The following is a 26964-nucleotide window of genomic DNA, read 5'->3' as shown; positions in this document are numbered from 1 at the left end:
GTTACTCTTCTGGAATGCATTAGACATGAGAAGACAATGACAGTAGATGCTTGTTCCAATATAGTATGTACGTTGGTAGAAGAAGCTAGTACAGTTTTTCCTAACCAGGGGCTCTTCCGCTACCATAACTTATCTGAATTATGCAAGTCGTAGTCCCTCCATAAAATGGTGTAGGTATATTTGTCTGTTCTTGGAAAACAAGGTAACAACAGCTCATTAAGAGATAACACAATCATGAGGATGACAGGATACTGACAGCTCTTGGCTATTTTATTATTCCATTGCTATTTTGCCTGGAAGAATAACAACTTGGAACACGCGTTGGACTGGATCTTTAGTCACCCTGAGCCAGAGGAGGAGACCGAAATAGCTTCTGAGGTCATGAATATAGAAAACCATGTGAATGCTAACATCCTTGCAGAATCTGATCCTGAAGGGCCCCGGATCAAAGATGGCCCCGGAAGTAAGTTTCCCTTTGATATGTTGCATAAGTTGATCTGCTTGATTTATTTATTTTCCCCCTTTCCAAACATGTTGGCTACTTTTATGCATTGCTTTTTTGTCCATATTGGAAGCATCAAGTGGAATAGTTCTAAAACAGCAGTGATCAAAGTAAGTAATACAGATTCGTTCTGAGCAATAGAAATCTCTGCATATAAACTGTTGGGACTGGCAAAAGCTTAAGAAATACGCAGGAAAGAAAATAGCGGTTTCAGGATTTGTGCAAACAACGATAGGATTTCTTACTCAGATACACCATCTTTTTTTCAGATTAACCCAGTCGATAGGTTGAAGAACTTACGACAAAGTGCTCTGGGGCTTTTCACACATTTTGATACCCCAGTAATTGCAATGCTACATACCTATGAACATATCATGAGCCAAACATATGTATTATATATAATAACCAAAGAATAGGGCTGATTTCAAGTTTCTGTTGAATATTTGCTTGATGATGAATTTGATTGTTGCTGTATAATACGTTAAACAGCCCTTTCGTTGACCATAGTTCAGTCTTTGGATCATTTGAATGGTCTCAGTTTTTCCTGAATACTCCTCGGCCAGCAAAAATAGTTAAAATAAGCTGATATGGACCATTTGTCTGAACCAATACGAAGTAGCTCATCATAAAAGTCTATACTGAAGCATGCATGTATGAGTTTTGCCAGGGTTCTTTAAGGCCTTGTCCTCATGTTTTAATTTGCTTGCAACATTCCCTGCTTTATTTTTTTAACCTGATGTCATTATGATTGTTGCAGGAGAAGTCTAAAATGAACCACAGGATGGAGCTTTTAGGCAGCAGCTAAAATTTTTGGGCATCAATGAATGCAACAGCACAATCATTATAGCCTGGTAATACCAAGTAGTGTTTGAGGCACCTAACTGGAACTTTTAAGGAAGATAATGAATGACTGAAATATAAAACAATACTCTGAGATGTATTCGATGCAGTCCAGGGAAGGTTGAATGTTGCTGAGGGCTGCTGTGAATATCGCCATCCTTTATAGGAAATAGCCTTAAAGTAGATGCAATTCATGATGTAATCTACAACCACAAACATAGTTATATTTGCAGGGTTTATAAATGCTGGGGAGCTGCAGTGTGCAGTACTTGGTGACCTGTAGGCATGGATTTGCAATTTTCAAAATGTCCATTTTATTCCTGAATTTAATTTTTTGACGAAGGGGACAGAGAAGAGGATCAAGACTGAGCTGGTGAAGGAATTGTTGCTATAAGAATGTGGGCAAGATTTCTGGACTGTCTTCATCATGGCTTTGCTTAACACACCCTTGATATTTTCTTGGGCAGGATATGAACTCTTTGGATTCATCAGTCACATGGGAACATCCACAATGAGCGGCCATTATGTTTGTCATCTTAAAAAGGAAGGAAGGTAATTTAGTGTGATGTTACTGGTTGTGTTACTGATGTTATGTAGTGCCCAAAGGTTGAACAAATGTTTTGAGATTGACGCTTCCATGGAAACCATGTTAGAAAATTCCATTTCTAACATGAATTAATGAATAGGGCTGGCTTGCAAGCTGGCAGAGGTTTTGGATGGAGATTAAGAGCTGAACACAGGTTCTTTTAAATGTCAGGAACAACCAGCCTGGTGCTACTTCATTACCCTAATTGTCCAGATTTTTTTTTTTTTAAAGTAGGCTGTTAACGAATATGATGGCGGTGGTGGTGTCACTTTTATAGGCATTCCTTGTCAATTTAATCTAATTTCATGATGTTTACTGCATTTTCTTCTTCTTTCTCCTTTTCAGGTGGGTTATCTACAATGACCTTAAAGTCTGTGCCTCCGAGCAGCCACCCAGAGAGTTAGGATATATTTACTTCTATCACAGGATACCAAGTTAGACCTCATTATGTCCTCTGGCCTTAGGAAGCCATAAGCCTTTTTATTCTGCCAAAAATGTGTTTCAAGTAAGCAAAGCCTTTGGACTGCCAAAAAAGAAAAGCGAGAAGGAAAATATTTGGTCCTATTTATAGCTTAAATCAGGATAATTCAGTTGATGCCTTCTTAAATCTTTAGGGGAGAGCTTTCTGTTAAATGCATGGTGCATTGTAGGATTTTAAAATTTGTCTACATTTTGTGGAGACCTTAAGACTGTTCTGATCACTAGCAGAGTTTGCAGCAGACATCCAGAGAACACAAAGCTGTTCCCACACTGAGAAGAACCTCCCAGGGTAGTTTTAATCCTTAAGGACTGATGGTTGCTCAACACTCTCTTTGAACTAGGAACTCATCACTATGCTGGATGGAATTTGTTTGCTAGCATGAAAAGTTGCTTATCTTGAGCCCCAAATTTCCAGTTAGGAAGAAAAAAAGAAAAAAGAAGAGCCCTCGAGAACTGTAACAGCCCAGAATATGTTGCAGACTTCAGAGCTTGAAATTAAAGTGAATTATCAAAGCCAAGGTGACTTGTATTGTGTCCCAACAGAGTCTGAATGTTCATTGTTTTCAGTTGGGATTTGATCACGTCATGATTTTTTTTTAATTTCTTCACTCAATGATTGATGGTCCTGGAATTTTTGCCTAAGAAAGTGCCCATTTCATTCACTGCAATGGATCAGTACGCACATATGAGTTTATATATATGTATCACTGTGTCCCTACCACCACCCTGTGCAAGTGTTTATGTGGGCCTGTGGATTGATAAACTTCAGTATGGCTGTTTTTCCTGCTCTGTTATGGGTTGCAAATAAAGATTGAAACATGCACCATACAAATGCATGAGAAATGGCTTGCAGAAACATGCAATATGATGTGGGGTGGGGGGAAACTCTTGTGATGAGGATACAGATAGTTCTCATTTAGTGACCACCATTGGGACCAGCAACTCGGTTGTTAAGCAAAGTGTTTACTAAGTGAAAAATCACTGACTGCCTACAATTTTACTTCAGTTTTCTTTTGCTTCTTGCTATTTCCTTCAGCTGAACAGGGGTTCTTTCTTTTTCTCTTTGAGGACATCTTGGTATGGGATAGATAAGTGAAAGTAAGAACAGAGAGATGCTGTGAAGGTCATAAGTGTGAGGGGTGGTCGTTAAGTTGCTTTTTTAAGCACTGTTGTAATTTCAGTCACTAAATGAGATAGTCGCTAAGTGAAAACTACCTGTATGCAGATATTGAGCACTCAAGTGGGCATCCTTCACCTTCAGATAGCATCCATCATGGACATAACACACACCTTGGAGCAAAGTTGCACCTGTTCTGTATTTTTATTGCAATTAGTTTTGTAGTACTCAAGAATACCTGTTGCACACCTTCCACCAAAGGTTTTAAAAATGGGAGCACTGATCATTTACAGAGAAGCTTAATGCAGCCATCCTCAGCAGTGACACACAAGGAGGAACAGATTTGTGACAGCCAAATATACTGTCTTGCTGTCTGGCAAAGGTCATTTAATTATTTGAAATTTCATTCTTGAGCAGGGGATATTGCTTGGTAAAAGTGCTGACAGATTGATTTTTCTTTTTCTTTTTTCATTTTAAACACAATTATATTGACTTACCAGCAGTTTGCAAAGAAGTCAATCATCCACCTATCCCATATTGTATTTTGAAGACTTCACTCTATTTTTGAAAATTTCTTTTCCTGAACTTTTCCAGAGGTTTTAATCTGGATTTTGATTGTTTATATGAATCATAGGCCTGAGAAGCTTCATTATTTCCTTTTCCATTGCTGAAACGTTTGATCATTGAGGAATTTGCAATGGCATATAAAATAATTTCTAATAATTGAGTAGAACAAGCTCAATTGCTATGGCAGGTAACCCTGTATAAAATAATGGGACATTTAGGAGCCATTATGATAGATGGATGCACGTATGAACAGATTTACACAGGGACACGTTTATGCATGCATCCCCTACACATATGGAAAGGCAGGAATTATCATTCTTTATGGGGGAAGTCAGAATTCTGTACACTGCAGTTTAAGGGCTTGTCTTCAGAAGCCTAAAAGGTAAGCCATTCCAAAATAATAATAATGTAAGCAATACAGTGGTACCTTGGGTCACAAACTTAATTCGTTCCGCGACTCTGGTCGCGACCCGAATCAAATTTTCCCTTAAGGTTCAGTGTAAATACGATTAATCCGTTCTGAACCATATGTATTTTTTTTTTAAACCACAAAAATATGACACACAGTACAGTACAGTACACTATGAAGAGGGAGAACGCTAACCTTGCTTGAGGCGTGGAGGACAGGAAGGCGGGTGGGGAGGCGGTTATTGTTTGGAGGGAGAGTCCCCCTCCCTACAGGAAGCCACGACCACGTGTGTCAGCAGGGAAAATGGCCGCGGATCCTGTTCGTCACTCGATGCGGAGTTCGCGAACGGAAGCAAAATTTTGCGAACGGTGCTGTTCGTGACCCGAATTGGTCATGAACAGAAGCCTTTGTGTCCCGAGGTACCACTGTATCTTCTGACGTTGGTCTCCTTCCAGCTCAATCTGGCATCTCATACCACTTCCCTGCAGACATCCTGGCACACTGATCATTCTTGCAGCCTCGTCTGGGCTGTTCTGATTGCAGATTTTGGGTTCTTCAACACGTGCCAGCTGACCTTTTGTATCCTTGCTCTTAGCTGGAGTAACTGATTGCAAAAAACGTACGTCTCTGGTTTTGAGGCTTTCTCTAATCTGTCTTATTCTTCTGTTTTACCAAATTCACCCAGAAAAGTTAGCCTTCAGGGATTAGGGAAGACAGAAGTGTAGCTGGGCAGCTCAAGATGTAATTCCAGAAGGGACTGCTCATGAACAACAGGTGTGTCCAGAAGTCAATCAGCCTGTCCTTTTGGCACCTGGAACAATACTCAATAGTCAAAGCTGTCCAAACGTCAAAGCTAAATCAGTCCAAGCACTAGCTGAGTTTCCAGTGGGCCAAAACAAGAAAACAAAGGTCAGGATTAGGGTGTAACTAGCGAAGAATCTGTATGTCCAGAAGATCTGTCAGGCCGTTTAGATTCAGGGTGCAACAATAACCAGAAATACAGTTCTGCAAATCATACGCATTAGGATTACTTTCAACAAGTTGCTCCCAGAGCTTGATTCTGAAGGCTGCAATTACCTTGCCCTTATGTAACTCTGCTCAATATGCCTGCTGTAGCTGAAAGACCATCACAATATAGTGTTACTTCCTTCACTCAGTTGGTGTCCAATAAGCTGATTTAGCTGCCAGACTATCCAGGTGCACTGAGATTTTCTCAAGCACACCTTCATTCCCCAAGTGATCTCCATTACAATAGAGGAGGTTGGCATTTTTCTAGTTTCTGATATTACAGTCTCTATTGTTGGGTGGCTGTCCTGGTGTCCATGAGCAGAAGGTCCCAAGGTAATGGGGACTTTCTGGCCCATGTCCTGTTCTTTTTTTTTAATTAATTTTTATTGAAGAAATGTTTTACAGAATAAAAACAATACAAATTTTTTAAAAAGTAAAAGGATGAGTAAATAAGAACAAAATAAAAGAAAAGGGAAAAAAAGACATAAAAGAGCAGATTCCAATCTTCTTTACAGCAGTTATAAATGCAATTATATTTTATCCTCTCTCAATAAGGTTGCATCGTGGCTCCCTTTCCATGATTCTACCCTTTCTAATCATCAAACCCATAAATTGCAAGTTCATTTTTTTCTGTTTTCAGCAAAAAGTCCATAAAGGGTTTCCAGTCACTAACAAATGGCCCATTCCCTGTTCTAAGGCATGACTCAACTGGTAAAGAGGGCTTGACAACATCACCTAACCTACTTCCTTAACCTCTGGTTAGGTCTACTAGCTGTGGACTATATAAATCCAGACAACCATTAAATGATAGCAGACTGGCAAAGAGTTCTAGATCTCTTTCCTGCTGGTCTGGATTTTTGAAGCCCAGTTCTGGTAGTCCTACCTCATGTGAGGTCATGACAAACATAGAGGCACCTCAGTGCTCTGAATCTTTGGAGCAGATCCACCTTGAATATATGTTCTGAGTGAACCCTTTGCAATGCACTGGACTCCTCCTCCCTGCCCAACTCTAATACAGACATGTCCATGCATAGTCCTCCCTTATATTAATATTTCAGAAGAGAGATTTAATGATGTGAATCATTTTATTCTTAAGATGGTGCAAGAAAGGGCTGAATCAAGCACGTTAGTCCTCGCTTGGCTCCCCTCTGTACAATTACCAACAAATAATAGATATTAATACACTATGTCTAGGCATTGAGTATGAAGACAAGACCTTCCTTTAAAAGAACTCTTGTCCACATTCCAACAGGATGGTTGTGGTGGGGGAATTTCAACACTGTATGTGACCATTGGAATTACAGCTTAGGGATTTATGACAATGTAAACCATTTGAGAATAGGGTTTTCCTCTAGCAACCAGGGATGATGGGGTTTGTTAGGGAAGCTGTTTTGTTTCTGAGGTGCTTGTTCATGAGCTAGGCATGAATACAGAATATTTAGATCCATTGGCCTTGGGTTGGTTGGCTAGCAGCAGCTTTCTATCTCTTGGTCAGAATGGCTGCTCTTTGGACTACATGATATCAAAGTTAAATTGATTCTTTTGAGAAGAAAGAGTGGTGTGGCCGTCAAACATCTGTTGCATCCAAGGCCCTCCAGATGTTACTCTGGCACAGCTCCCAGGTATTCCTACCAACATGGCCAGTAATGAGGATACTGATAAATCAGCAACATCCAGATGGTCACCTTGATCTTCAAACTGAGTTAGATCACAGTTTGAGGTCTGTCCTTGTCACTTGAGGTTGACTACTGTATCCTTGGGGGTGTTTGTAATTTTGATGAGTTTTGCACTGTTCAGAATTATTTGCTTGAAGCATTATTCCTGTTTTGGAAAGGATTTGTCTGACACGAAGGAACAATATGAATAAGTTGCCATTTTTTAAAATTAAAAAACAAACAAACTTGCATCTCCTGGTTCAGTTTCTCTTTTTTGTGACCACCGTTTTCAACAGATCTGCTATGGTTACATCTTCCATCAAAATCTGTGCTTCACTTGTGGGAAGGCTCAATACAAAGAAAGCTTTCATCTGGTTCCTCAGCATAATTCAGTAAAAATAAAACAAATTAACTTCTGGTAAGAAAGCATCACCACTAGCAGAAATAAATAATGCAAATTTCCAGCTAGCAACGAACTTGAAGCCACAGAGAAAAGTTTATTTTTTTTAAAACTTATTTAAAAATTGCACAATTTTATAGAAATACAGGAAAATAAAACAGAGGAAGGCATGCTTCCATAACTGTACAAAAATACATTTACTGTGGTGCTCTGCAAGTTTTGTCAGCCGTATAAATTAAACACACTAAATATCCATACATTTCCAAGATAAAAACATAAGTTGCATTAATGAGCATAGCAAAAAAAAAAAATCACTTTAAAGGTGCAGTAAACTATAAAATTTTGTATTTGCTGCTAATAGTGCACTAAATATATGGAAGCAAAGTTTTGCTATTGTTTGGAGACTAACTTTAAACTCCTATTTGCTTAGAAATTAGCCCAATCCAGGTTTATCCTATACAATGAAAAATGAATGGAAAAAAATCCCAAGAGCAAGGGTTATTCTGCTCATATTTGTGTCTTTGTTGGGTAGTCTGTTATAAGCTGCTAATTTTGCAAAATTTGTGCATATGTTTTCCCACTTGATTGTTCACTGCAACCAATATATCTTTCAGTCAAACATTATCACATGGAACGCTGTAGTTTTCAGGCAAAGCTTCAGACCTAGCAACCATCTTATCTCAGGCCAAATTACATGCTACATTTTTCATATATTTTAAAGCAATTATTAAACTGCCTTCTTTAATTTAAAAAATGGCCAGATCCTGCAGCCTGTAAAGGGTTTCCCCAATCAGATGAAGGAATGACATTCCTGAAGTTCTGAACATTCTCCCTGCTCTTCCAGCTGCTAGCAACAGGTATGGGAGCAAAGCTGGAATGAACAACATCTCTCCATAGAAAGTTGCAGATTCAAAGGCTGATTCTTTCAAAATAAGAATTGCTAATTTAAGCATGCTTTTTAAACATAATTACTAAACAATGTAGTTTGGCCCTGAATGCATGACTCATATGTGCTAACATTTAGAGATGTTGCCAGAATTGATGCTGAAGTATGAAGATTCATGTATTATGGCTTCCCCAACTGGTGCCCTTCACTTGACATCCAGCACATCTAGAAGACACCAGGATGGAGAAGGAGACTGACACTGCCTAGAGGGATGTCAATCCTTTGAATGTAGTTTCCATGTGCCAGCAGTCAATGACATAGAGGAAAAACATAACATTCTGAAAATTTGGATAAAAGAAGAACTACACTCATTAGAGTGAACAATTCCCCTTCTTTCTCAATTTATATTACAATCCAATATTTGCAGGATTAATGCTTACACAAATTAAATTATATAACACAATGTAAACGAGGGCAGATTCTTCAGACTTTCTTCTTTCTGACTGTAGTTTAAAAGAAGACCCTGCAAATTTCCTGCAAGGTAAATGACCTTAAATTCCAAACATCACACAGCAAAAGCAGCACAAGATTCTCCTGGAAATTATATGCTTGAGTTTCATCTAGACCTTATACTTGAGTTATAAAATATATATATATATTTATAAATATTTCCTCTAAATGTATAGCTGGTAGCATACAGATATTTTAAAAGCTGCAGACTTAAAATACAGTCTTCCTCTGGCCTACGATGCAAGTCCTAGAAATGAGGCAGACAGAGGAATAGACAGCAGAAACATACTGAGGTCTCTCAAACACATGAGCCTTTGACTTTTCTGCAGAACTTGAGGCTGATTCCCATGTACATTGGCCTCACTCCAGTGCCTTGCGGGTCTATTACCTGCTGCTAACTGTATGTGCTGCCTTGATTTGGAGGGTGGGTTTTGCTTGCGAAGATCTAAAAGTTATTTCTAAGATTGGCTCTGTGATGATTTCCCAGTCTCAGCTCATGGCCTGAGGCTAAGGGGATGAGTCTCTGTTTGTGGACTTGGTTTTATTTTTTATCATAGCAGAGACGAAGATTGGGAGGGCAGCAGAAGGAATCCTGAAATGCAGAACCATGCAGCACTGTGGTGACCTCATCTCTCTCATCTATACATTACAGGCCTGCACGCACACAGACGCACACAGACACACACATACTTGTGCACTCCTTCTTTCAATGAAGTCTCACAGAACAGCCTTCACACTTGTAAGAGACAGTCTGTAGAGCAACCTTTCCCAACCTTAGGTGCCTTTGAGAGTTGTCAGAATCATCCCCATGGCCAATGAATCTGCTAGTTGCAGATTCTAGGATTTTAGAGGATACTAGATTGGGGAAGCTGCTGTGCAGTAAGTTTTGCTCTCTCTAGTTTTCTTTTTGAACTAACAAACCTGCATCTTACCAGAGAGGGGAACTTTGGCTTTCTAGAAGTGATCTACTCAACAACTTCGGTATGGTACTCTTTCAGTAAGGAGGGATGTTGGGAGTTTAATTTCAGTTACATGGTCTCTGACTGAGCCCATTTCCATTATATAAAAATAGTCTTAAAGACCTAAACGATTTCTGCTTCATTACATCCATTGTGAGACATGATTATATTTGAGTTCTTCCATCTGTGTAAGCTAGTGGTACTTCATCTTCTCTAACACTTGGGAACATGGTGATTGTTACACTGTCAGCTTAATGTTTCTAATCCTCCCATGACTGCTAAAATCCCATGGCTTAATGATACATCTTCCATGCCAGTAAAGATGGATGTAGTCCATTTCTGATTCCTTTGTTCATGGCTTGATGTCAACCCTTGCCAAGTCTACATTTTTAGCCTCACAGGATTTCTGACAGAGATCCTAGCAATTCCAAGACATTTGAGACTTGAATCAAAAGATCCAGAATGGCATGCATGCCCTGATTTGACAGCACAAAGAATAGTAACTGTGGTTTGCCAGTCTTTATGGCAGTCTTCAATATTCTGAATGTGTTAAGGCTATAATTCCCAGAATTTCCAACCAGTATGGTTTCCAGTTAGGGCAAGGATGATGTAATTGTTTTCTAATGGTGGATATAATAATAATAATAAAAAAATAGGATAAATTTCTTGGAGGACAAGCACTGATGGGTTTTTTTTTCACCTTTGTCTCCCTTCTATGCACTAATAAGAGTGACATAAGCCAGTTCTTTTCTTCTTAGAAGACTTCTTAGCTAGCTAGGCATATCTTTACCTAAGAAAAGCAAACTGTTGCTTGGTGTACTAATTTTGTTTGCTCAGGGACTGGTTAAGCCATGCACAGCATATACCAGTCTTTAAAAAGATCTTGCAAGCATTACAGTAGTACACTTCTGTTAAATATGGCTCCATGCAGTGTACTGGTACCTGAGAGTCTATGTGGGTTTTTTTTCCAAAAAAAAAATTACCTCTTTCGCACAAACTTTTACCTCTATAAGGGCAGGCACACACTCACACACACACATATGTACATGCACATACACACATATAAGAAGGGAGAAGAAGAACGGTGTTGAGATGGCATATTTGCTAACTGAAGTAGATATAGCTGCTCATATATTTATCTAAATATAGAAATTTCAGTGGGCTGTAAAAACAGTACAGCAAACCCTTGATTTAACAGTGGAATAGGGGAAAGGGGAGACCAAAATGACTGTTAAAGGGCAAATGGGATTCTACACTTACGTAGTACCATTTGATGAATGTATAAAATGGCAAATGGGTTTTTGTAAAATGGAATTATGCATGCATAAAATGGAGGAGAGATTTTTGCCTGTTAGATCCAAAATCCACTAAACTGAAGTCCAAAACATAGAAGGTTTATTGTATTTGCAAGAGAAAGGCTTAAACACTTTAAAAAAATGAAATTAAAATAAAATTTTGCAAGTGGTCTGCCACAGCATTGGGAAGAGGCTCAGGCAGCAGCTGGTATTATTCTGAAGGTGCTGAAGTCCTGTGTTTGAATTTCTTCTCCATCCTACAATCTTGAGCTGTTTTACTGACGCTGTTGCTCCAGGCATTAGCAGCTAACAGAAAGAGAGGTGGGGAGATGACCTGGGTAGACTTGCATTGAAAAAGAAGAGAACAGAATGACCTGGACACCAGGATGACCATTTTGGTGGCAGCCCTGAGTGTTGCTGAGTGTTGCATGTCATGCCACCACAATTCAGCCGCTGATAAGGTCCAGCAAATCCCAAGGCAATCCATAGTTAGTTCTGATTGAACATTATAATGGGAAAATACTAAAATCAAATATTCAGTCATGTAGACAACCACCTCATCAGAGGTCCTTTTCTGTTCCTGCATCATCCCTTCCTTAAGGTACCATTCATCCTATTACATTGATATTCCAGTCTCCTATGAAAGGGTATAATGGAGTGCTTTCAGTCTTGCTAATGAACTGTTGCATCTTGATTCTGAGAGGCAGGGAAGGTGTTTGCTCACGAGCCATAAAAATAAATGGCAGTTTCCACCAGATATGCGCTGATAGCTTTATAACCTCACTGCAGGGCGGGGGTGGTGAGGGAAACAGCATGATGGATTGCAACATTTACATCTAAATGTTATTGCATCTGCTAAGGTCCCTGGTTATTAGAACTGAAGTGCCTTCTGTTGGGGGTTATGCGTTGGAAACACGTTTGCTTGACCCTGTGTTTTGGGGCTAATGGAAAGCCTTACAAGCCAATCTGTGGATGCATGGTGAGCAATATGAGTGGAAAGTTGTGATTGTTAAAAAAAAGAGATCCCAGATATTTGCCTCCACCTGAATGTATAGTCTAGGGGGGAAACAACCTGCCACCGCCCCCAATTTTTTTATTATTATAATCTCCTATCTGCCTCTGAGTATCGTTGCTGAAAATGGACTGCAAGTTTTTCCAGCATTCTGAACCCCACGAAACCTGTAAAGTGAACTCTGAAATGGGAAAATGCTGTTGGAATAGCCCAATCACTCTTTCCCCATCCAGACTACGAAGAAAAATCCCACTGAAGGTACCCCCCCATCAACATGTGACACTTTGTCTATGAATTAAGGGGAATTTTCATGAGGCATTTTATTGTCTTGAGGTACCTTTGAATTCACTGGTGCCAACAGATCACAAGCTCCTGCAGATGTCTTTTAATGGAAGCTGGACTTGCTTATTTCCTACTGGACTCAGGTGCTATTTTTAACCCCATTTTAGCACTGACCAAAGATCTAGGGTTTGATCACATTTCTACCAAGGATGGTAAGGAATTTTGCATCCCACTTGGAGCATTTTTATTACAGCAATAGAAATTTGGGGTGGGGTGGGAGATGCTTTTGTGTTTGTTTGCCAAAGCAGGAATTGCACCCATCTGCGCGTTTTCTTGAGATAGGCAAGGAGACAGATGTACCTTCTCTCGTGGCCGATATTTGCCATTGATGTTATCACTATGCCCCATCGTAATTGTGTAACTTTTATTGAATTTTTAAAAGGTAGCCTTTAAAAGTTCTTCTTGTGCTGAAGGGTCTTTACTGACCCTTTATGCCAATGCAACTATGTCTGCATCTTTTGCTTTTGAAGAGTTAAAAGCATGGCATATTGTCTTCCTGGCGAGAAAGAAAAAAGAGAAAGCTAGATTAAAGTGCAAGTTTCATAAATTGTAGCTAAGTTGTGAGCTCTGCTCAAAACAAGGTTCAGCAGATACAATGGACAGGTACCTGCTGAAGGTGTAGTGCAGCCAGCTGCTGGACGCTCCTGTTGCTTTTCACCATACCTGTGGCCAACAGTGTTGGCCTGTTCAATGAAGGAAGCACATTGCAATTGCCAGGCAAGTGTATAAAACCCTCCCTGACCACTTTGGGGGTCACTTTGAACTGATTCCAATTACATTCCAGCATTCTTAAGTAACAAGTGACTTTCGACCCAACCTTCCGGTTTATTTCAGAAGCACCCAGAACAGATGGTTGACAGCTAATATTCTGAAATAAGCTAGCTGTCCAATGTCACGGTGTGTGGTGTTTGGATCTAGAAAGACAAAAGGGGCAGAGTGCACCCAGATACCTGTCCAAGGTGCCCAGTTAGGTCCAGCCCTACTCGTACTTACCCCAAAATCTAGTGCAAATAGCAGTTTACAATTGCATGACACAGCCCTGTTAGATATTATTTGACATGCACATTCTCTGTGTGTGCAGAATTCTTTTGGAATCTTGTGAGAATTCTGTTTGAAGGGGTTCACAGGATCAGATTTCAGAATAAAAATTCAGCTAATATAATTTAAATCCCTAGGTATCTGCCAGTTTAATACATTAATGGAGAAAACACAGCTATCTAACATGCACATATACTGAGAATCACATCTGTGGAAAATGGACCTTGAGGCAAGTTATCAATTTTCCCCATTGATGCTCTGTTTCAAGGGCAGAAGATCCAATGGACTAGTAGGACTTTTTAGAAAAACCTGCCCTTTGTTCCTGGTTTATGTGCTCTTGAGTCTCTGTAGCATGATGAGCAACCTTGCTTTCTTTGTACCAGTGCATGTTGGACAGAACATGCGAGCAAGGTTGTTTCTCCAAATGCTGGAACATATCATGATAGCTGTTCTTCTCTTAATTCTGTGTTGAACATTCAAGCCCCATCAGGTGGTATTTACAAAATGTTGTGCTTATGAACGTGCTTTCTGAAGATCTGATGGGATCTGCAGATCTTTCACACTGGAAAGTTGTCCAAATGGTTTGTTGTTGTTGTTGTTCAGGTTGCAAATGTAATGATGTTTTCTCTTCCTGTAGAGCATTAGATGATTCATTTGGAAGGTGTGTGTGTGTGTGTGTGTGTGTGTGTGTTGTAGAGAGAAAGAGGGAGAGGGAGTGTAGTTAAGACTCAATGTTGAAAGCTTTTAATAGCACATCCAGGTCACCCACATTAGCAGCCTGAAAAAGTTCTGGCTGGTCCATCATAGACAACGCAATCCGGAGAGCAGCCCAAATATTACCTGAAATTACCGGATGAGACACCTGCTGTTGATTCCGACTCTTTCGTTGCAGATTGAGAGCTGTGAGGAAATTGCTCACCGCCTCTCTATGGGTTAGAAAAAAGCAGAACATGCACAAAAAGAACCCACCATTTCTACAACATCTAAGAACCAAACTGTTAATATTTTTTATTTTTCCTTTTCTCACCTAAGGCAACCCACTTAAAGCATCAAATGCTTGATTATGCACATTTTAAAAAATCTTTCACATAAATATAAGTTCTGACTTATCAAACAAACCTTACGCCCTTTGGTTTGAAGTGCTAATGGCTTTCAAATACACCTTGAAATCTTTCTTGAATATTAAACCACAGGAGCAGAACATCAAAATGACTAAAGGAGCGTTGAGTGGTGGTGTCACAAACTCCACCCCTTTTGAACCTGTGTGTGACATCACGACGGATGTAGAAAAGGGGCAGAGCTTGCGTCTCATTGGTGCAACGCTGCTGTCATCATTTGCCTTCCCTCTCTCCCCTCACTCCCGCAGAGAGACTTCTGAACAGGAGTTAATATCAAAATTCAAAGGCTGGCATATTTTTCATTTTGAAAGTCTCAGCTCAGATGTTTTTACCTTAAATACAGGAGATTCAATGGCAGACTCAGAAGAGCACCTGCTCATATTGTCATTGCGACAGAATCTGAACTTGGATGTTCTTGGCACATTCACTCACTCTGGGCCTTTATGCTATTCCACTCCTTTCTTTCTTTGTCTCTCTCATTTTTTTCTTTTTTCTTTTTGGTGCCTTCAAGTCAGCCTTGACTCCTGGCAACTGCTTGGATTAGTCCCTGCAGTTCTCTTGGCAACATTTTTGAAAATGGTTTGCCATTGCTTTCTTCTTCCTAGGGCAGAGAGAGAGGGACTGGTCCAGAGTCACCCAGTTGGCTTGATGCCTAAGGTGGGACTACACCTTTTTGTTATAAAGGACAGTCCTTTATTTCAAGAAGCTGTCCTTTAGGTTTATTTATTTTTCAAAAACTCACTCTCGTCCTTTATTTTGGTCATTTAACTTTTACATGCAAATGGTACCACTTAATGCACAGTCTTCCACATTCATGTGAAAAATATGGAAATGGAATTGTCTCTTTAAAATAAATTTACATATACTGTTTGATTTTAGATATTTTTATTAGAATATGCATTTTTGTAAAGTTTGTCTTGCTTTTGCTCTTGAATTTTCCTTTGTAAAGCAAAGTTATAAACATAAACATTTTTTTTTATCCTTATGAACCTCTTTTTCAGGTTTGGCCTTTATTTTTTTTCCAAGAAAATATTGTCACTGTAGCCATGCCCCTTCTTAACACACAGTTGAAACTTTTGTTTGTTTGTTTTGTGCCTTAGAGTCAGTGTTGACTCCTGGCAAATACCTGAACTGGCCCCTGCAGTTTTCTTGGCAAGATGTTGGAAATGGTTTGCCATTGCCTCCTTCCTAGGGCTGAGAGACAGTGACTGGCCCAAGGTCACTCAGCTGGCTTTGTGCCTACAGCGGGATTAGAATTGTTTCCCGGTTTCTAGCCTGGTGCCTTAACCACTACACCAAACTAGCTCTCATTCCACTCCTCAGCTTCTGGCTTTTCTCTACCTTAATTCTACTTCCCTACTGATGACAAGTTCATCTCCCACTCAGTGGTGTGCTGGTAAATGTTTAACAACTGGCTTTGCTGGCTCCCTTGCCTCCATCATGGTGCACCATTAGCCGCTGAACAGCTGATCAGTGCACTAGATGTAGTGGCTCAGCTCTGCTCTGAACCAGGTCTCAACATTCCATAAAATTTAATAATCAGTGTGAGCTGACTCCAGCACACCATTCTCTCCCAATTCAGGAAAGTCAGACTAGAAATCACAATTTGTTGACAACTTCTGATGGAATCGTTAGAAAATGCACCCAAAGTTTTCAGGTCCTGATATACTGTGAAAAATGAAGAAGTGAATTCTTCCCAAGTGGGGTGCATGATCATTGTTTCCATGATTTTATTTGGTTGTGTCAGTATATCTAATCAATGTTGTGGTGAACCATCTCTTATTTCTAGGAAAGAACTATTTTGCATAAGCCCACATGGTCATGGAGACCTACAGGACACATTCTTCTTATCTTTCCACTTATAAGAAGTGATATTAGAGAGAAGTGGGACCTTAAATCTAATGTTCAGGACCTCTACAACTGGGAGAAGCAACTTTTTACCAGTTCAAGGGTTACACTTGGCTTTTGAGGGCCTGCTGGGGATAGGACAAAGATATTGATGGGGCCTATAGACCAATTAAACTTGCTTTAATATTATTGATGTTTTATTAAAATTAAACTAATTAAATTAGTTTTATTTTAATAATTATTACATGCCAAACTATTTAATATTTCATAACCTTTATCATATTAAGACCCTCCAAAAGCAGCAACTTTTGGAGGAACTTTGAGGGAACATGTCAAAGGCTGTTTTGGACTATCCTTGTCTTTATCGTGGGCCTACTTGGAATGATGAGTGTTGTAGTCTAAACCAGTTAGAAAGCACAAGGCTGGAGAAGGATAAGATCATGGGTTTCCAGCTCCTAGTGATGCTGGTGACCTTCAAGCACCAGAAAGTTAATTTTGCTGGTCATTGCATAAGCCACTCCTGGTTCTTTTCCTGGTTATGCTAGAGAACAGCAGTAGAATGACAGGGGTAGGAAAATGACTTTTTCATTGGTCTCTTTATATGTTTAAAGATGTTGAATCTGCTATACTCACCTATATGCCCCTAGGTTGATGCAGCTGATTCCTAAATTATACCTGGACCTGATGAAGCCAGGTTGGATTTCTAAAGCTCGAGTATAAGCTTCTACGGCTTCTTCACTTCGATCACCGTTTGCTAAGGTTGCACCTAGACGGTTCCACAAGGAATAATCCTGACAAGACAACAATATGGATATAATTCTTGGGTAGGTTGAGCATGAAACTGAGCAAACTCAGGGAGGCAGTGAAGGACAGGAAGGCCTGGTGCAATATGGTTCATGGGGTCACGAAGAGTCGGACATGACTTAACGACTGAACAACAACAACAACTTGGGCAGGTAGCTTTTTTTCCCCCATACTTTTCAAATGAATGAATGATGTGGATAAGAGTAATTGTCTTCTCCTTTAACTAGTATGGCATGTAACTCAAGATAATTTTCTCTGAGATTTATTCCATTTTTTTTGGGTAGGCAAGCCAGAAATAGGAGAAAAATGAAACTATTTAAAAACAGGGCTTGCAATTCATGATTCACTTCAGGCATATTAGTTGCTGCTTATTAATAGTTTAAATGACATTGGACAATAGAGAGAAGTGTAACTTTTAATGCTAAAGTGTAAAACTTACCTCTGGGCGCACAGTGAGGGCAGCACTAAATGCATCTATTGCTCTGTTAAATTCCCCATTCAGGTGAAAGAGCACTCCAAGTCCTGTCTGCAAGTCAGGGTCGATCAATTCACCATTATGATGAGCTCCTTCAAGATATAACTCCTTCACTTCTTCCAGCAGTGAACTAGAAATAGTACAGTGTAGAGATAAACGTATAGTAATTTAAGAGCAATGAAACTATGGCCCTGTCCTCAGAATAGATGGTACAATTCATTTGCTCCCATGTCTCCCTCCCTTCTTCAAAAAAGCCATGATTTAAATGCAGTTGGGTGATGTTCCCAAATTTTACCTGTAAATCAGTTAATCAGGGATTATTGTTACCTTTCATCGGCTGCCTTTGACATCCTCCTGGGCAGTGCTGGAGACCCTTTCTTGCTTCGGAAGATTAATCTGTACTTGGGATTCTGCTTGATCCAGCTTCTTAGGACTTCACAAGCCTCCTGCTGGTGGCCAGTGTTTGTGAAGCTCACGGCTAAGGCCATGAGGGCTTTCAAGTTGTTTGGCTGAAGCTCTAAGCACCTGAACAGAGGAAAAGGAAACCTGGTAACCAGATCCTTCTCAGTGGGCTGAGGGCATGAGTTACTATCACCAAGACCTCCTGTTCCAAAAAAGAACCACAACTGAGTTAGCAGCTGAAACTGGATGAACCCTCCCATGGCCATAGACTGCATCTACTGATCAAGAAGCATTTGTAAGTCAAAGCACCAAAGTTGAGGCCATTGCATCAGTGTTCACTCTTAGCAATCACATAGATAGGACTTCTCTATGATGATCTGTCTTGAACCTGGCCCTTCAGGTCTTCCATCAGTGTACCTGTCACCGATCAATACCATCCACCTTGCTGTTGCTCATCCTCTTCTTTTTTCTTCCCCCTGTTCCAGCACTGTGGATTTCTAAAGGATCTTTCAGGAGATGGTGCCATCCTTTTAAGTCAGTGCTGGAATTTATAGCAGGCTTTTTTTGGATACAGAGTACCTCCATCCTGCTTGGATTCAGTTACAACTTGTCTTTTTCCCACCTACTCCCCCAGAAACTAGATAAGAACCTCCACAACATCTCTGGCAAATGAACAAGTGGTATCATCAGCATCCTGATACCTTACCCTCAACAAATAGATGACATTTCCTAGCAGTTTCACAATGTTAAAAAGGAACAGAAGGAGTGCTAAGCTCTGGCATCTCACGCAGGAGTAACCAGCAGCTTGACTAGTGCCCCTTGCCACCCACATCACCAACTGGAATTACCTACCCAGGAGTGGAACCACTGTATAACAGTGCCATCTATACCCAACCCTGACCCTGTAGGTTGTCCAGAAGCATGCCATGCTCAAATTATACTGAATGACACTGAGAGGTCTAATGGGACCAGAAGGGCTGTAGCCCCACCATCCAAATCCTGATATAGCATCCATCAAATGCTTTTGTCTCAGCTGGAACCCCAAGTGAAAGGGGTCCAGATAATACACTTCAATTGCAGGATACTCTGCAATTAACACCCCACCACATTCTCCAACAAATATTTTCTAAGAAAGGAAAATAGGAGTCTAGGAACAATTTGTCTATTATGATTAGAGATGGCTCAGAGTCATCTCTTCAAGGCAGTTGTTATCATCTCATCTCCCAAAGAAGCATTATCTACCGCTCAAATCTGACAAAATCCATGGCCCAGATTCCCAAAGGAGCTCATGCTGCATATAACGCTATCTATCTCCTTGATACCTAAAATCAAATTATAGATTATTACAAAAGGTATAATCCCAGTCATCTTGTATGAAATCCAAACCTAAGCAAATATATTTAACTTTATCTGTGAAACGTTTACTAAACCACAGAGAATGGGCCACCTTACATCAGCCGGATACTCTGCTGATATGTGGAAAAGTACTGATGCTTTGCTGATGATACCACCGTAGGACAAGCCTGAATGTGAACTCCTACTTGTAGTCTTATTAATTCATCCGTTTCATCCATTAGTACTCTAAGATGTTGCTTTGGTTGCTGTGACTTTCAGAACTCCTTGGTAAGTTATGATTTCCTCCTTGATTGGGGCACAGATGGAAGCTATGTGGAAGCCACTACATCTAAAGCCCTGATTGTCTCTGCATTCCAGAGCTCAACCAGGCATACTGTGGAGCTACCTGCTAGCTAACTGGGAAAATTTTCAAGTACCTACAGAACATCCTCCAGATCCATAACACACCTAGGACAGACCTTCCTAATTGCTTCCCATCATGGGAGTTAATGACTTGCATCTTGAGCTGGGAGTGATCAGATCATGCCAAAGGGCTAATGATGACTTCTACACATGCAAACCGTTCCAAGATGAATGCTAGGCCTAATGTGACTGCCAGCATGAGTCAGGCCAGAAATAACCTGGGATAAGTTAATGTTGCCAAGGAGGCCCTGAGATCTTGAATAAACCTAGTTTTCCCTTGGAGGGCATGGTGACTGAAGACTCTTAGTAACACAAGCCAGGGAGGCTTTCCTATTATATCCAGCTGTGGGTTGTGGATCATCATCGATATGATGTCCTATGAATCAGAAAGGCAAAACAAGAGTACCAATAAATTATGGAAAATATTCCTTATGTTGCCATAGATATTTCTCCAACTAAAGTGAAAAATCAATATTCTTTATTGACCTTTATTCTGGATTGGAGTTCATTCTTCTATGACATACCACTGGTGTTTGAAGTAATTACTTCATATTGCTTCATTATAAGAATGGCTTTGGTTAAGTCCATGGGCAGTGAGGCAGACCATTTCCAAGGCAACCAGCCTAGTTGTCTCCTTCAAGAACAATTCTGGGTTCTCGTTCTTAGCAACTTCAGATCTGAATCAATCTCCAGAATTCAAAGTAAGATATATCAGTGATTTCTGAAACCTCTTTCTTTCCCTCTGAAAGCAATAGAGCAACCCCTTGGATACCTGATGGGTGCATAAAACCAACAGTCTCCTGTCATTAGCATCACCTACCGTTGGAGGGCAACTATGGCTCCTTGCTCATTTTCATTCTCTGCTTGTGTTATTCCAAGAAACTGCCAGGCCTGCAAAATAGGGAGCGTTAGGATTATTCCATGCTAGGTACTGGCATAGTAAATTCTGGCCTATTCTTTTGTTATGAATGCCACGTAGGTCTTTATTTTAAAAAGCAAGGCTGCAAAAAAGGAAGGAAAGGTGAACAACATAGAGCTAGTTTGGTCTAGTGGTGAAGGCGCCAGGCTAGAAAGCAGGAGACGGTGAGTTCTAGTCCCACCTGAGGCCTGAAAGCTGGCTGAATGACCTTGGGCCAGTCCCTCTCTGTCAGCCCAACCCACCTCACAGGGTTGTTGTTGTGGGAAAAATAGGAGGAAGGAGGGATGTTCACTGCCTTGAGTTATTTATAAAAATAATAAAGGTGGGATAAAAAAAAATCTAAAAAAAAAAGAAAATACAATCTGTGGGTTTGTCCTTTAGTTTTATCTTATCCACAGTGGGTGAATTAACTGTCAGAATGATCTTGAAGCAACATAAGATCAAGGCATGGGGGCTGCTATTTGCTACTACAGAGTGGTGCAGGACAGCTATAACCTTCTTAACATCCCATCCCCAATTATTGGAGCAACCAAAACCTACAATGTAGCAATGTGGCTTATAATGTGTAAGCTGAATTTGCACATATGCTTACCCCCATTATTGAATTATTCCACTGTCTTTGTTTGCTGAACTATAAAGTAAACCAATGGCTTAGGGCCACACAACAAATTAAGCCACACAAAAAAAATTAATCAAGGATAACACTAATCATGAATGCAATCACTAGGTGTTTAACTGACCTGATTAAGAATGTTGTCTGAATGAACATAGCCATTGTCTTAAAAATCATTCAATATTCTGTTTTTAGTGCTAACCATATATATGGTAATACACACACACACATATACACACATACATATATAGAGAAAGAGAGAGAAAGAGAGAATACATAATGATAGATGATAGATAATATAGATGATGATAGATAGATAGATAGATAGATAGATAGATAGAAAGAAAGAAAGAAAGAAAGAAAGAAAGAAAGAAAGAAAGAAAGAAAGAAAGAAAGAAAGAAAGTTGGTTGGCTGGCTGGCTGGCTGGCTGGCTGGCTGGCTGGCTGGCTGGCTGGCTGGCTGGCTGGCTGGCTGGCTAGCTGAACGGATGGACAGACAGACAGACAGACAGATTGATTGACTGATTGATTTTGTGGGCTCACGACATAGTGAACCACAAACTAGATAACCAAGGTTTGCCTAGCATATTGTGCAAACCAAGTCTATGTGGTTAGTTTATGATTCAGTGAGATATACAACCCCATTCCCTTCTAGCACTGAAGACCTTCTGTTGGGAATTGGATGTCTTGCAAAGAGAGGAAATGAACATACAGAGGTCACACATATTTAGAACCATAAATTCTCTAGATGCCCTACCATCCTAAATCCTAGAAGTGTTGGTTACAGAGCCAATCAGGAGGGCAGCAATTCCAACTAGTTTCAAGGATTTGGTGCTCAAGGGAATGTAAAACAGCGTTATCACATTCAATTTATATAAAAGCGGGAAAGCACCAAGGCTATCAAATACATTTGGGTTTTATCTCTAAAGTGGCAAGCACAAAAGTGAGGAAAGGTTGGGTTATTGTGATATGAATACATTCCTTTCAAGGTTAGGCTATGTTCCCATTGATTAAGTTGGCGACATGTTCACGTGAGGCATAGAGGATGACAAGTATCAAACAATACTCTAATCAAGGTACTAATGAAGGAGGCAACCACACTCCCACCAAAACTGGTGGGGCAAACTAGTATATATAAACAGGCAGCAAACCTCACACTCACTAGCACTGATGATGTTACCTAGTTGGGTAATGAAATGTCTGCAAGTGAACAACCAAGCTCAGAGAGCACCAAGAACTCCAAAGCTGTTTCTCCACCACTGACAAAGAACATGAAGGGAATTTTTACTAATTCCAGATATTCATCAAGGCGGATACCTCGGCATCATGTGGATCTTGAAGAATAGCTGCCTCCAAGTATAGGATGGTGAGGGGCAGGTCTCCTTCTCTCAGTTTTTTTAGTCCCTCTTCAAAAGCACCAGGCCAATCTTTGAAGGGGTTTTCAGTGTGAAAGTAATAGCCCTGAAAAAGAGAATTAATGTGTTGTCAGCTAGGTATAGAATCTTACTATAGAAAACTATCCATGCAGTCCTATGCATGTTTATTCACAAGAAAGTCCCAGTGAGCCTGGGGGTGTACTTCAACTATAAAATTAAATTATTCATTACCTTTGATTTATCCATGAAGGTTTTTTTTGGTATGTGTCTGAACAACCTAAACATTATTATATGCGGTGGCTTATTTTCAACAATAGAACTGGAGAATCTATATGACCAACAAGGGGATATTTTTTCTTCTGAAAATGTTTGTCAAATATGCTACCATACAATGTACCTGTCACTGGAATTGCACACAATGCATCTCCTCTTCCACTTCTTCTGCCTCCTCATCTTACAATTTTCCCCACACTTGCAAGGGGCAACCACTGAACTGCAAGGGTGGTGGTGGTGGATGGGATTGGAATCACACACTATAATGGTGGCTAATGATGGGAGAGGGCCATAGTTTAAGAACATGCCTGTTTTATGCAGGAGCTCTGACAAGAGAGGCTGAATGTTGTGGTTTAGATAAAGTACACAGATTAAACTTATTTATTTATTTATTTAATTTATGACATTTATAGGTTACCCCAATCTGTTACCGCTCCGGGTGGCTTACATAATACACAGTAAAAATACAATGCAAAATCCAGAAAAACCAGAACATGACACAAGGGTCCATCACCCACTTGAGCTTGGGCCCTGAAGGTAGGCCCAGGTTTTAAGGGCTCATTGAAATAGATCCAGGGAAGGAAGTTTGTATTAATTTGGGGGGAAGGTGTTCCACAGGGTAGGTGCCATGAAGAGAAGGCCCATTTTCTGGGTCTCATGAAGGGATAGTTTTTAATCAACGGGACCCACAGCATACCAACTGTGTCAGACCATATTGGATGAGTAGAAACTAGTTGGGATGGTCCTTCAGATAACCAGGCCCTATGTGATGATATGCAAATGTGACTTTTACCACTGAATAGGGAGAGATCTTTCCAATCAAGCTGCCCCTAGGTTAGCCTTCTACTTCTATTATCCTGGTCTGTGACTATAATAAAGACGTTCTGCTCTGTTCTTCTAACAATCCCAGGTTACCTTTTCATTAATGGAGACTGCCGCTTGTCCTCGGGCTTCTTGGCTTTCTGAAATCCACTTTCTGCGAGCCATTTCTTCCCACTCTGCCTGCATCTTGTCCCAAAACTCTGTGTCTGACTAGGGAGAAGAGAAAGCAAAGAGACCCAAACAAAGCAATCATGAAACATGGAAGAAGTAGAGTGGGAGAGACATTTTGGCATCTCCTATTTTTCAGTTTCCAAACTGAAAATCCAGAACTTTAAATGTAGTCATCCTTAGGGAAGGGGGAAAGGGGGAAAGTACATCATTGTGATGCCACTCTGATGCATGTGACAATATTTTGGCTTCTCCTAGAGGTCTAGGTCCTAAGCTGATGCTCTCTAGATGAAGTGGATGCAAATCTTAGACTGTGTTCATATTGAGTTGACCTATTGGCACAGTATACTGACCCATAAGCTCATAATTAACAAAGTCATACTGCAAAAGTTAAAACTAAACAATTTGCACACACTGCACAAATGCATCTTTGAGATCTTTACCTGACCCCAATAAACTTCCTGTGTGAACACAGCCTACAGATCTCCCAGAATTTCAGTCAGCTTGAGTGAAAGTTGGGAATTTTGGAGTTCCATTCCCAATATACCTGAAAAGGTGCTGGTTGGGGAAGATCGACCTAGATGGGCATTGTACGCACTCATCCCAGTTTGCAAGCTTAATATAGTCAAGTCAAGGTGCTGTTTTTCTTTTGTCCAATCTTATTCCTATCTATTCAGGAGTAATTCCAACTGAGGTTGGTTTTGTTCGTGGTCAACATGGCTGACGTTTCTTTTTATAAAAAAACAAGGAGTCCACCCCTTGCGCTGCATATCATTTTCTTAGCAGCGATACAGAAATGGGTTGCCGTTGCCTTCTGTTTTTTAAGATGACATTAGTAGAGTTAAGAACAACAATGGTATAGCAGCATCACTGCACATAATGCATCAATACATCAAAAGTAATAGACAACTGCCTTCTAAGTGCTGACTGGAACAGTTTGTGGGCAAGCTAGATAACATTCCTGGGATTGAATCGACCTCTTATAATAGCACACCCAGGAGCAGTTTGATGGGTTGTTTAAATAAAAACTGGCATATAGTCCCCACATTTGCACATTAATAAAATCCAGGCAATATAGTTTTATGTATGCTCTTTTGGGAACAAGAGATTATTGTGTGTACTGCTACACCCTGCTTCTCCTGGATTAAAAAAAAGAAATGGGACTGCTCTAGATCTTCAGTCCAAACTTAAGAAATAAAACCATCTGTGCTGTGGATACTTAAAATTAGCTGTTTTCTAATTGCATTATGGTGTTGCATCGCAGTGAGCATTGCTGGGAAATACATCGTGCTGGTTCAGCTAAGTTTCTGATCCCTTCACACATAACACGTGCAACATTTGTGGACTCAGGAATGTGGAGAGGCCTATTTTTGCCTAGGCTCTGCTTTTTGGTGTAGCAGAGTGAAGAATGTAGGTAAGCCTTCCTCAACATGGCGTCGTCCAGATGGATCAACACCATATATCCAAGGGGTAGGTATGTGTGTGTGTATAAAAATTTTATTTATTTATTTATTTTTATTTATTAAATTTCTCACCTGCCCATCTGGTCAAGAATTATCTGCCCTTATTTTCCAATCCTATTTCCATTCCTCAAAACATATGCTCAAAAAGATCGCAATATTCCTCGCTTCCATTTTTTATCTCTATGTTATTACAAACATTAAAAACATAAATATATATAAATACATAAAACATCAATTGTGGGGAAGGCTCAGGTATCATATTCCCATCAATATATGGGAAGGCTCAGGTAGAGCTCTAAAAGCCATGAAAAGGCTGAATAATTCTTATCCCAGAACATTCTTTAACTTTCTTGATTGCATGTTAAAATAAAAAGTTTGGCAGCTCTTTATGCTAGTTTGATCCACAGTAGACAGAATGAAAAGGTAATGCTGGGTGTCTAGTTATGGATGTAGTTGATGCATTTTAATAACAGCTGGGCAAAAGAAAATACAAATACAAATAGAACTGTACAGGCTGAGAGGTTTTAGAAAATTTTAAAATGCAGATAAGGGAATGTAAAAACAAGACAGACTTTTTTGATGGTAAAAAGGAATATCAGATTTTAAAAATTAATGCTGAGCAGGTAAAGTCTGCATTTTTTTCCCCTGCCAATTCTCATTCAATTAAATGTGCAAGAATTGTGATATTTCTTGCAAAGGAGAAGAGAAATTCAGTGAAATTCTGATGGGATCGAGCAGTGTTTCTCGACCTTGGGAATTTTAAGAGGTGTGGACTTCAACTCCCAGAAATCCTCCTGTCTCCCAAGGTCATTCCCAGAGACCATTGCAACAGCTCAGCTCCCACTTATCTGCCTGACACTCTCTCCTGTCTAGATTCTGCCTGTCTTGTGTAACCCCCTGAGAGGGGATGTTTAGGGTCCCCACCCCACAAGAGACTAAAGGAGTGGCAACCAGAGGCAGACCTGGGAAGTGGTGGCCTTGGTATTATGGGATAGCTTCTTAACCCCCAACCTGCTGGCTTTCTATAAAGATGCAAAAAGGGTTTTGTTCCAGCAACGGCTTATGCACTACTGGTGCTGCTGCACGGCCTTTTCAATTTGATTTTAGTGTGTTTTTATTTGTTTATGTTTCAAGTTATGCCTTAATATGAATTTTATTGGGGAACTTTGGGATTTAGAGCTTCCCAGTAGTTCATGTTGTAAACCACAAAGTCTGCTTGAGTAGGTAGTATATATAAGTGTCTGGATGGCTGAATGAACAAACAAATACATAAATGTATTTCTTGCCATTTGCCATTATTAAGGCTTTCTATTTTCCCA

The 26964-nt window shown here is 40.1% G+C and overlaps 2 protein-coding genes across 4 annotated transcripts in view; one reads left to right on the top strand and one right to left on the bottom strand.

The window, feature by feature from the left end:
- The window catches only part of USP13 (ubiquitin specific peptidase 13), a 92403-nt gene extending 84990 nt beyond the window's left edge, over nucleotides 1-7413 (top strand). For all 3 annotated transcript variants that reach the window (XM_088131925.1, XM_088131924.1, XM_088131926.1), the window contains 3 exons: nucleotides 301-463; nucleotides 1810-1894; nucleotides 2274-7413. In XM_088131925.1, coding sequence (XP_087988051.1) covers nucleotides 301-463; nucleotides 1810-1894; nucleotides 2274-2367 — 342 coding nt within the window. In that variant the 3' untranslated portion in view covers nucleotides 2368-7413. The remainder of the gene's footprint in view (nucleotides 1-300; nucleotides 464-1809; nucleotides 1895-2273) is intronic.
- Nucleotides 7414-14298: 6885 nt separating this feature from the next.
- Nucleotides 14299-26964, bottom strand: part of PEX5L (peroxisomal biogenesis factor 5 like) — a 51926-nt gene continuing 39260 nt past the window's right edge. The window contains exons 7-13 of the mRNA XM_025163102.2: nucleotides 24108-24224; nucleotides 22861-23004; nucleotides 20832-20902; nucleotides 18179-18376; nucleotides 17816-17981; nucleotides 17206-17363; nucleotides 14299-14532 (exon numbers count right to left, since the gene is read on the bottom strand). Coding sequence (XP_025018870.1) covers nucleotides 14328-14532; nucleotides 17206-17363; nucleotides 17816-17981; nucleotides 18179-18376; nucleotides 20832-20902; nucleotides 22861-23004; nucleotides 24108-24224 — 1059 coding nt within the window. The 3' untranslated portion in view covers nucleotides 14299-14327. The remainder of the gene's footprint in view (nucleotides 14533-17205; nucleotides 17364-17815; nucleotides 17982-18178; nucleotides 18377-20831; nucleotides 20903-22860; nucleotides 23005-24107; nucleotides 24225-26964) is intronic.

Source organism: Python bivittatus, unplaced genomic scaffold (assembly GCF_059951505.1).
Source record: "Python bivittatus isolate LINGU-HERP-01145 unplaced genomic scaffold, Pbiv_v1 ctg000980_np1212, whole genome shotgun sequence".
In the NCBI taxonomy this organism is placed as follows: domain Eukaryota; kingdom Metazoa; phylum Chordata; class Lepidosauria; order Squamata; family Pythonidae; genus Python; species Python bivittatus.
This window is presented reverse-complemented; position numbering and strand designations above follow the sequence as displayed.